The sequence below is a fragment of the Etheostoma cragini genome, chromosome 2 (assembly GCF_013103735.1).
Source record: "Etheostoma cragini isolate CJK2018 chromosome 2, CSU_Ecrag_1.0, whole genome shotgun sequence".
Taxonomy (NCBI): Eukaryota; Metazoa; Chordata; class Actinopteri; order Perciformes; family Percidae; genus Etheostoma; species Etheostoma cragini.
Window position 1 is genome coordinate 28,461,912 of NC_048408.1, and position 11,625 is coordinate 28,473,536.

General features: G+C 42.7%; 1 protein-coding gene and 1 long non-coding RNA gene across 4 annotated transcripts in view; both read left to right on the plus strand.

Moving 5' to 3' along the window:
• The first annotated feature begins 1,443 nt into the window (after positions 1 to 1,443).
• Positions 1,444 to 10,294, plus strand: LOC117934647. Of its 3 annotated transcripts, XR_004654530.1 has the most exons (5): positions 1,444 to 1,550; positions 2,144 to 2,307; positions 9,658 to 9,735; positions 9,858 to 9,923; positions 10,077 to 10,294. It is a non-coding gene; the product is annotated as an uncharacterized LOC117934647 (long non-coding RNA). The 3 variants fall into 3 exon arrangements; XR_004654531.1 differs by lacking the exon at positions 2,144 to 2,307 and having other exon boundaries at positions 1,459 to 1,550; XR_004654528.1 differs by lacking the exon at positions 1,444 to 1,550 and having other exon boundaries at positions 2,045 to 2,307.
• A 1,236-nt stretch (positions 10,295 to 11,530) lies between these two features.
• Positions 11,531 to 11,625, plus strand: part of LOC117951951 (CREB3 regulatory factor-like) — an 18,500-nt gene continuing 18,405 nt past the window's right edge. The window contains exon 1 of the mRNA XM_034883960.1: positions 11,531 to 11,539. Within this exon, the coding sequence (XP_034739851.1) occupies positions 11,531 to 11,539 (9 nt within the window). The remainder of the gene's footprint in view (positions 11,540 to 11,625) is intronic.

The following is an 11,625-nucleotide window of genomic DNA, read 5'->3' on the forward strand; positions in this document are numbered from 1 at the left end:
AGGGGGGAGGGGAGCCTATGATCCTTCATGCTGACCTTACAACTCTCTGGAGCCTCTCCCTGTCTGCCGCGGTGCCGCTGCCGTCCCAGACTGTGATGCAGTAGGTCAGCAGGCTCTGGATGGACGAGCGGTAGAAGGTCAGCAGCAGGTTGGAGTCCAGGTTCCTGAGGACCCTCAGGGAGTGTTACCGCTGGTGGGCCTTCTTGATTACCGCTGTGATGTTGTCTGTCCATGAGATGTCAGCGGAAATAAGGATGCTGTTTTTTGGGGCAATATGCAGAGCATCTGTATCTGTGTTTTTATTTTCATTTTTATTTTTACAGATAATCCATCAGTAAGTTAAGTAATTTAAAAGTGCCTTTGTCATTTCGAAGCACAAAAATACATAGAAACTAAATTTGTCATTTGCATATGCCTACCTAACCGGTAAGACTGAAGGATGGACGTGAAAGTTGTTTCCAAAGTTCTTCGTTTGTACCCGTCTAGACTACAAAGCACTCGCTGAGGTTTCAAAATAAAACAGGGGCAGCACATAGCAGTGTTTCCAAATGTCTCTGTTTTAGGGGCTCTGAAACACCAAAGTAGTGTGAACACGAGGCGTAATGAGGCAAAAATACAATTGTTGTCAAACCAACCCGCAATAGTGTAAATGTAGTCCAACAGGAGCACTGACATTTATTTTTTGGGTGTTGGGAGGAAACTTACGCAGACAGAGAACATGCAACAGCCACACAGAAAGGCCCTTCAAGGTTGCAAGTATTTTCAAGCTTCGTGGTCAGATTTAGCAAAGTTAAATATAGACTGAAGATTAAAGTTGAATTTATTCTGTTTCAATTGCATTCAAGCAATAAAAATCAACTTCCATAAAACAAGGCTAATTCAATAGCTTTACGAATAGCAATACCAATACTTGGATGTCTGGTTAGGAAAACCAGCACCATCAGCCAATAGGAAAAACAAATTATAAACAAAATATGCGGAATTCAAATACTTTGCACTAAAATGTCAATATTTGGACCTGAATCTATCAACAATGCCCATATACATTCGTTTTCATCTAAAAAACGTGTTTATTAACAAAGATCACAAAGACAATAATAACAATAATAATCATGATAATAATAATAATAATTTCTAACTTGTAGCCTTACTGGACAATATGCCCACTACAGGAAACACATAAAAGACAATGTTAATTACACAGAAATCGATATCCATGTAAAAACAAGATCAACAGGACACAAAAAAACAACTATATAGATATAAATATGAATAAACAACATTTACATTTGTAAACAGTAAGACTCCCACTGTTACTTACAAGAGCATGGGCATAAAAAGTGTATTGCCAGCACATCAATCTTCAATTAAAAGTTTGCCTTTTCCTCAACGCGACCTTTATTTTGAAACTCGCGGCTAGAGATCCGGCACACTAATCTCTCGAGATTGACTATTGGTATACGGGATTATTCGTGAACTCAAATGCCCCCAATCCGCCGATGAGAGCTGCAACTGTGTTTTACAGCTGACACACTTCCACTTTCGACCAGGTCAGTCACTCTCAGCTGCTTTTTGTACCTTTACAGTCCGCTGAACGACAAAATATGTAGCTAATTACTGCGTAAACAACAACAACAACACTGGTACACAACAGCAACAACACTACTGGTACACAACAACAACAACACAGAGCACCTTAAACCTGCGCAAGGCATCCAGCCGAGCGAACACACGCCCTCCATCTCTGTTTTTACGTTGTCGTCCTCCTGTCTGACCCTAAAAAGTGAATTTAAAGCGCGCGGGGCCTGCAGAGAAAGTGTTTGTATTTGTGAGCTCTGCGGAAGACGCCATAACACACACAGACCTAAACTTACAAGACTGTAAAACTTTATTAATATTAGGAATTAGCTTCGGGTGGGGGGGGGAGAGCTTTCATTCCCCCACCATGTCATCTCCTAAACGTTAAGCTTCCAATGGAGGGAGGGAGAGACACGAGGAGGAGTTGGTGGTGGTGAAGCAGGCGAGGGGGGGTGGGGGTGGGGGGTGTTAACAGTCCTACAACCATCTTTTCTGTCCCGTTTATCCGCCATATAGGGCCAGAGCTCGCGACTGCTGTACACTAACTTCCTGCACGTCGCTGTAGGTGAAATGGGATTTTATGGCTGAGCGCGCGCCGCTGTCCGCGCGGGCTCTTCTCATGTGTGTGGATGGTGTTTACTAATCTCATCTGGAGAGGCCGAGGCCGACATTTTACCCCGGTCCGGAGGAGCCGTACGTCCGAGGGGACATCCGAGGACACGCGATAAGGTAAAGCCCAGCTCGCATGTCTCTGCTTAGGCAAATAAATGCGCGTTCACATCAAGTTTACAGACTGGGAAGTTACAAATGGAGAGGAAACAACATATGTACGCTTTTAACGATATTCTGTGATAAAAATGGCCACTTTCACATGGATAATACATACAGTAGCATGCACGGCACACTTGACTTAGACCATTTAAATGCGTAATACCCGAGGATGGAATATGAGCTTGGTTCCAGGAAACATTATTTTAACATATTATAACACATGTAGCCTGTATATTAAAACTGCTGGCGCGTCACACTTCTATTAGCCTACATTTTTTGCATATTTTGCATATTAACTATATTCTTGCGCACCTAAAGGACGACCGTGCGTGTGTTTTGGGTTTTTAATCCTTGCGAACTTTGCAGTTTTATGATGATAAAACTCCATTTTCTACCGAGCATAACTTGCCAGGGCCTGTAACATTACCACCACCGATCGGCAGCAGCACCTGCAGGTGGACAAACAGCAGCCAAAACTTGTTGGGATTTATTCCTCGCGTCAACTTTAATATTTCACGGACATCCGAGTTGGCGTGGCTCTAAAAACCGACTTTATGGCAGCATGTAGCTGGAGCAGTTAAACGGTGAAGCCCATCCACATGCTCTGAAATCGGCCGTATTAACTATTAATATTAGACATCCGGCGGCACTGCCAGCTGCGCCCCATTTTTATTGTTGTCTTGCGCTGAAAGGATCCCTGTTGTCTCGGCTCCTGGATACTCCGCGACGCTTGGGATCTGCTTTAGGTAGGAATTTAGGCTTTATTTTGTGAAATAATAGTAAATAAAAAAAATGCATGGCTTGTGAATGTGCAGTGTGAAATGGAAAAGAGGGTCTGGATGTGGAAGTGCGGCTCCTCGGCCGTGCCGTGCCATGCCATGCGGGACACACTGCTGGCTGCCACCATGGCAGCTTCTTCCCTTCCCCGCTCTGGCTCTGTTGCGCTATCCAGCTGTGCGGACACACAGCACCGTAATGCCCCGTCAGTGCCTTTGCACTGCTCGGTTCACCGGGACATTGACGGGACGCGCACCGCAGGGACAGCTAGGGAAGCCGGGCGATACAGGGGACGGCACACGGGGGCCACTTCTGCTTTCCTTCGTTACGGGAAACGGAGCTCCAAGGACAAGGAGAGGAGAGACAGGGGGCGCATCCGGGTCGTATTGAGGGGGTTGATCTTTTCCTTTTCCCCCTTGCTGTGGTTGAAGTTTAGTGGATTTAATTAGACGAGAAGGGGAGATTTCCCAGGCGAGACGGAGCTTTGTCCGCCGCCCAGATTTTTGGAGATTTAATTTGGCAAATTGGCCTCCCAGACAGTCAGACCGCCCCCCTCCCTCATCCCCATCCCCCTGCTCTCCCGTCTCCTCCTCGCTGTTTCGGGCACACTCTCCGCCATCACAGCCTCTTTATGGACCCCGGCCTAATTTACTTCTTTCCTGTCGCTCGTCTCTCCGTGCGTAACATCCATCCATCAATCCATCCATCCGTTACGGACGGTGCTCTCTTCTATCCTACTCTCTTTGCTTGTCTTTTGTAAAGAGGCCGCCAGCTGTTAGAGGTCTATTGTCTGGTCAGACTCTTGCTCATGCTCTAAATTTGCATCATGGTCAACAGTCAGCATGACTTGCTCCCACAGTCAAAACTGTGTTTTCATGTCTGAAACTGCTTCTAAAACACCTTGTTTATTTTAAAAGTTGTTACCCAAACACAAGTTAGTGTAGAGATAGGCGTACCATTTTAAAGAAACCACAAATGTCATTAGAAATACATAGAGATAGACATGGTGTTATGTCAGTTGGCGTAAAAGCTGGTTTGCATTGAGAGATGATCTTATGGAAAGTTCCCTGTGCCAATATCTATGTATGGTGAAGGGTATGTGATGATGGGGGGGGGGGGGGGCTATTTTAATTCCAAAGGCCAAGGGAACTTTATCCTGCATAGTATTCTGATCCACGAAATAACTGTGTGTGTGTATGTATATATGTATAAACACACACACTTGACCCCTGATAGTGACCCCATAGTACAAATAAACAAAGAATACCATAAATAAAGTCATATTTCTACCACAAACGCATTGTATTACCCTGTTGAAAAGTGGTAGAGCCGAAACGATTAGTTGATTAATCAGTTAGTTGTTTGACAGAAAATGAACCAAACTATTTTCGATCGATTGTGTTCAAACGTTCGTTGTTCCAGCGTCTCAGATTTGAGGATTTTCTGCTTTTCTTTGTCTAATGTGATAGTCTAGTTAAAGGAATACCTATGGACTTTAAACAGTTGGTTGAACAATATAAGAAACTAGAGCTGGTTACCTTGATTCGTCAATGATAAAATAATTGAACACTGGTAGGTACACTACGGTGTGATATGCATTCATTTGAATACCCTGCCCTGTTTCAGAGCTGTTACATAACAAGCTGTTGCAATGCCATGGGGTCATTTTTTTCTGTGCCCACACAGTGTTTAGGATAATTCCTCCAGTGCATTACTAATACACTACTACAAGAGTCAGTTGGGAGTAATTGTATGGCGGGAAATGACCAAATTGGTTTTAAGGATGAGGCATGTGTGCAAAATTTCATCGAACAGTAAACGTAACATTTCTTTAAGAGCAATTGTTTTTGATAAGGACACAAATAAAACAGCCAAAATTGTACTTCTAGTTGTATGTGTAGTTGTGAGGCATTTGAGTGTTGTTTGTCTATGTAAGTGAATGTAAATTCTGCACACATGCATGAACCACAAGCGTACCGCACTGTGAATGTAAGCATGCATGTATGCATTTGTTACATAAGACGTCGTCGTTTAGGCATCCACTCTTTCTTACCGCCTTGTTTACAGAAAGCAAAATGGATGGTTGTCTGAACATAAAGACAATGGTTACTGGCGGTTATTGACCCACAGTAGTTTATGATGAAGCAATTTACTTTTGTTTCCCCATGTTGCATTACGGTGAACTCTGCCTGTGTGTTTATGAGCACAGAGACCTTTGGACCATCACACATTAAATGATAGCAGGATTGTTATTGCACGAAGGCACACCTGTCTCCTATATCAGCTGGAGTATGAACAAGAACCAGCTTGTGTGCATCAGTTTCCTCCATGTAAATATACCTTGGAAAAACAGCAAACAAGCCCGAGGAGTTCTGGAGTCAGGTAACAGTGAGATGTATACATTTAATGGGACATGAAGTAGTTGGACAAATGTGGCTCCTTCTCTGACAGAATAATAGCTGATAAAATGAGATGAGTCCTAATTGATCAGCCTTTAAAATGTCGAGACACATTCAAAGCGGTGTGCACTGTTTTTTCCATGGTTGCCAGGTTGAATGACTTGTTTGGGTTAGGAAATGGTGTGTAACCGTGTGCATCCGTGTGCAACGGGCTTTACATTATGTTTTCTCTCGTTTGGTGGGGGGTCAGAAGGCAAGGCAGTTTTATTTGGATAGCACGTTTCAGCAACATGGCAATTCAAAGTGCTTTACATCAAAACAATTTCTTTTGCATATTTCCTTGGGCTTATGAAGGACAACACAATTGCATCATATGTTTTTATCCTTGTGAACTTTACAGTTTAATGGTGATGAAGCTACATTTTATACCGAGATAAAAACAGATAAAACACTAGAATAAAAGTTAAAGTGCAGTATAAGAAATTAAATATTAAAGAAATCAACAACCATTTAAAGGAAGGCCACATCAAAAAGAAAGGTCTTCAGCCTTGATTTAAAAGAGCTGAGAGTAGCAGCGGAGCTGCAGGTTTCTGGGAGTTTGTTCCAGATCTGAGGAGCATAGAAACTGAACGCTGCTTCACCCTGTTTGGTTCTGACTCTGGGGACAGAAAGCAGACCTGTCCCAGATGACCTGAGAAGTCTGGGAAATGTATTTTGTCCAGTGCACCATGCTTCAGTTTAAATGAAGGTGTTGCTCCGGTTTGTCGGTGCAGAACCATAGACTGTTAATATTAACTGCAGTCAATGTGCAGAACACACCCCCAAAGACGGAAATAAGTCCAGATAGAGAAAAGTAAAATAAATAGTATATCAAATAAATATCAGAATAGAAATCATGAGAGTAATTAAACTCAAGATTACAGTGCAAGCAGTAAAAGTAATAGGGAAGTCACGCAGTAGCCGCAATGGCAGTAAAGTATGTGTAAGGTGATTCCATCTACTATAATGCACCCCAGAATAATATATTAATATAGCACTTTTCATACATACAGTGTAACACTGAGTAATTCACAGAAACCGCACATCACGATAAGTGGCTTCGTAACTAATAAAAACACTCTATAATTACAGCATTCACGGAAAATAATAACAGGAGCTAAGGGAACGCTGTCATAAAATCATAATTGTACAGTGAAGAAACACCAGATGCAGGATTAGAAATGGATACAGATTTCATCCTGGTATATACTGTACTAACGTACACCAAGAAGCAGAACGGGCTAAAATACATGAATAGACAGATACAGGAATAGATAGATACATTTTTAAAGCGCGATCAAAAAAGTAGGTCTTTAGATCTAGAGCTTTTGAAAGTAACAGCAGCTGCTAAAACACTGTCAACATTTAACATAACACACTAGGGGCTAAAGACCAGTGACTGTCCACTTTTAGAACCACTCTGGTCCCAGAAGTGATCTTTTTCCATGCAATATGTCCACTGACCGACTGATGCTTATATGAAGAGATCTAAGCCTGGAAGCCAACCAGCTACGGGGGGAGTTAGGACCAGAACACATTTGATTTGACTCAAAAAAACAATTTGTAAACAGCAGAAAAGGCAAAGAACAAGACGGTGTACATAAACGAGACTTTCTCTCTACCTCAGACGGTTAAGACCACATGGCTAATAATAAAACTCCTTATGGAAAAAAAGAATGGGATTTTTATTCCAGGAGCCACACTGTTGTGCTCTGTAAGATATAAGGGATACTTTAAAGCATGACACAGGAAAACAGCGTAGAATAAAAACTAATCTGGTTTGAGTAGGAGCATACTACTGAGGAGCAGCACTTGAACAAGTTTTACTATTTCAATCAAAGTACTGCCGATGTTTTCCATCTCAAATACTCCTGCTCACCGTAGCACTGCTGCTGAAACGTTACTGTAAAGATAAAAAATGTGAATTTGTTGCTCGGTGGGATTATAACATTTGTTGCAGCCGTTTGCTATCTACTTCAAAACGCCCTGTGTCTGACAAATGTTTGTGTACACAGCATGTTGGTAGCTGGCTTGCTCTTTGTGCCAAATACCAGTTTTCCATGTGGCATGCCAAGGCAGTGTCATATCCGCCCAGCCAATCCTCATTTCCTCATTCTTGTTTGCCTGAGGTCAACCCATAGAGAACGTATTATAGCAGTGTTTTTAAATCGCTGAACCCGGGTCAGTGTGAGCTGCTATTTTCTGTTTTCCTACAGGTACTGAACTGTGTGTGCGTGTGTGTTGCTCGATGTTTCATCATAGCCCCACATGAACGGATCAGGAGTTTGCACTGTGGCCTCCTCTCTAATGGAGTATTGGTTACACAAACATTAGGCTAACTGATGCAGAGTGGCTCCACAGGCAGGGAAAATCTCATTGGTGGAGTTTAACCGTATTGGGTGGAGCCCAAAAAGCAGCTCTTTAGAGGGCGAGTTAGCTAGGTTAAATGATAATGCTGGCAATAATCTGTGTTTTTTTTTTTCTTCTTTTGGTCGAGAAATCCCATTTAAAAGTCCAAAACCGACCATGACTGATAGATCTTCTTCCTATATGCCATTGTTGTTAAAAACACATCAGTGAGCCACACTGTTGCTCTGGGTTCCTTTTAATACCCTGAACACACACATTGTAGTTTATTCTTATCTGACTCAATTCCACACACACCGTCTTGCTGTCCCATATACTTGCTAAAGCACCAAATGTGAAATAATCCGCGGCTGGCTAAAAATAGCCCCCAACGCATGCACTATTCACTCCCATTTCAGACACGTTTGCTAAAAAGAGTCTGCTTCTATATGATATTCATTAAAAAAAAAACACAGACCACTCCCCAAGTTGTCACGCCTTGGCATCGGATACTAACGTACACAGCGCTCGCATGCACGTGTGACCGGAGCGGCCATCAACGCAAAGAACAGAGAAGCTGAGATTACACACAGAGGGAGTGTGACTTAATTATCTGCTCAGGACGCCATTACACCGCCATGCACTTACATAGAAAATAGTTTACTGCTGTATTAAATATGGAGTGTGTCATTTTCTTCTGCTAGGGGCCTCTCTCAATCAAAACTATGAATGTAAACCAATGATTGTACATATTGTTTTTACAGTCTAGGATGTAAGTTTCAAATGATCATGGGTGGTGTCGTCGTTGTTAACCATCATTGGTGATTGAAGTGTAACCGTTGACGGACGAGTGAATCTATTTTATTCACGTAAACGTTTTATTTCTGTAGTTTTATCGTAATAGTCGCAGTGTTTTCTCACATCGTTTACTTACATTGTGTTTTTAGTGGTAGCTAGACCAGTTAGCCGAGTTTTTTTTTTTGTATATTGTTAGTACACAATTCAACAAAAGATTTACTACAGGTATAGTCGGTAGACTATGTACAACACATGGTGCTGAAATTAAAACTCAACTGAAGTGAAACTACTCACGCTAGTTGATCATTTTCCTCATATTTATGTACCAATGGGACATGAATCCTTTGCTACTCTACAGAGTAAAGTTCAAGCTTTTTCTAGTGCATAAAAGCTTTTGTGTTTGCTATCTGAAATGCTCGTTGCTGGCAGGTAATTCAGGAAATGATATGTCCGACATTTCTGGCAGCAGCGGCATGTTTTTCATGTTGGTAAAGAAAAAGTAACCATCTAAATAATCCATTGTGGCTGAACAGACACAAAAGAACTCCAACACCTTTAATTATGTTTAACTTCATAAACACAGAATACAGGAACAAAAAGTAAAATAAAAAAGATATATTTCACAGATTACTTTTAATGCAAAGGTTTCTGTTGAAAGGTTTAAAAAATTGCATTACTTTAAGGAGAAGACATTTAGAACCTGTCATCTCTTCTTTATGTGCTGATCACCCAAACTGAATTCAATGAAAACTATGTAACTGTTCCACATCTCACGCTCTTACCTCCAAACACACAGATAAACATCGCATCCTCCTATATCTCTGTGCTGTAACCATGTGTTTACATTCACTGTCGTATTGCTATATAATTCAGATTGTGTCCTCTGTTGAACCCATGTCTGATTTTCCTCCTTCCCTGTCCCTCCTCCTCTTCCTCTTCCCCGGTCCAGGCTGGGAGGCTGAGAGCTGCAGGGCTGCGACATGTGAAAGGAGCTCCACCCCTTGACCCTCTCGACTCTCAACCTCAGGTAATAGATTACACACTCGCCTCCTCTTCCTCTTCCGTCACCTTCCTGCTTTTCTTTCCCTTCTGTGTCTCCTCCTTGATGTGGCTCAACTCTGAACTTGGTTTGTGTGTGTTTTTTTGCAGCAGAACTCACTTTAAACCGACGTTGTGTCCGCGACCTGACACCATCCTGCCTCGGGCATGCCTCAGGTAAAGTAGGAACACCCGCTGAAACACCGTCTGGCGTTCTCTACACAACCCCGTTGTCCATGAATGATACTCCTCGTGGCTTCGCTGTTGGATTTCTGTCTCACTCTGTGTCTTTGTGTGTGTGTGTGTGTGTGTGTGTTTCTTCCCTCGCAGCCGGGTATGAATGGGATGGAGCCTGCGTTTGGCGAGGCCTACGGGGGACACAGGGGTCTTCTGAGTCCCTACCCACTGGCCATGTCGCCACAAGGGGGCAGGACTGAGTACGACCAGGTGAGACAACACCCGCCGCAAAGTTTTCCGAGTCACATAGTCTACAGTCACGACGCTGCACTTCTGGGGTTGCTCTGTTGCTGCCGGAAGTTCTGCCGGGTGTTCTTCTTTTTGGCCGGATGTCCATCAGTGGTGCGTCTGCTCTGCGGACCTCCGCTCTACAAGCTTAAAAATAGGACAGTCTTGTATTTTTATATATTTTTTTAGGTGAGTGTGCGGCCCTTTTACACAGAAATGGATCACAAAGTGTGTCCGTACATTTCTTTTAAATGAAACTGTCGATATGCAAGAAACGACTTGATGCCTGTCAATGAGCTGACTGGGAGTTTGGGTTTGAGAGATTTTGTTTATTTATTTCTTGTTTCCCCTCATCTGCGTCCTCTGGTAACAGCTGACAGTAGATGGACGTTTCCCAGCGCTGTGCCGGATCCAAAAACTGAACAACTAAATGTGTGTGAATGTTTATCGGCGCCAGTCTATGAATGTGTTTGTGAATGGTGCCTGTAGTGTGTAAAGCGCTTCGAGTAGTCGTTAGGACTAGACATGCACTCCATTCAAGATTGATTTTTTATTTTTTTTTATTAACATTTTAATTTCCCAGTATGCCTCAGCCCTGGAGAGTCTTTGCTCAATCCCAAGATTCACACATATCCTGTTGCAAATTGGGTCGTGTGATTTATTTGAGCATTGTCCTGCCGTACCTCGAGACAAAACTGAGTCCTTGGATTTCACGGAACAAAACCTTACCAGACATTGTAAAAGGAGACTGACGTTTGCCCTGCTGTAGTGGTCCTAATGCAGTCAGTCACGTTCAGCTGGCATCTAATTTCTATCAGTCAGTCAATGATGGTCGGGAGTGAGAAAACTGTGAACTAAGCCGATGGATTTAGGCCTCTATGGGAGGATGGCTAATTTTGAAAAAAAGGGCGTTGTTGTTTTTTCTCCCCCAGAGGTAATTCTGACTTGTTATAACAGGAAAGGATGTGTTACTAATAACAATAACTCAACTTGGTTTAATTCTACTCTGGTTTCTAAGTGAATCAGGATGCTGAATGTAGAGCAGCTAAATGGAAGTCAGCATTCGTTCATTTTATTATTTACACCTGTGCTTTTCCTACTTTGTCATGTTAAAGGGCCAATGACTTGGTGCTTTTTGGATGCTTTTGTATAGACCTTATTGATCCGCTAATACTGTATCTAAAGTCTCTTTCCCAAAGTTCAGCCTTGGTGCAGAATTACAGCCACTAGAGCCAGTCCCACAATGAGCTTTCCTTAATATGTGCCATTTCTGAGTCTGTAGCTCTAAATGCTATCGAGGAGGAGAGGGGGGGGGCAAGATGCAGGGTGTGGGTGTGGCCTTGACTTCATCTGCCATGCTTTGCTTATTTGCAAGCCAGGATCTCTCTCTCTCTCTCTCTCTCTCTCTCTCTCT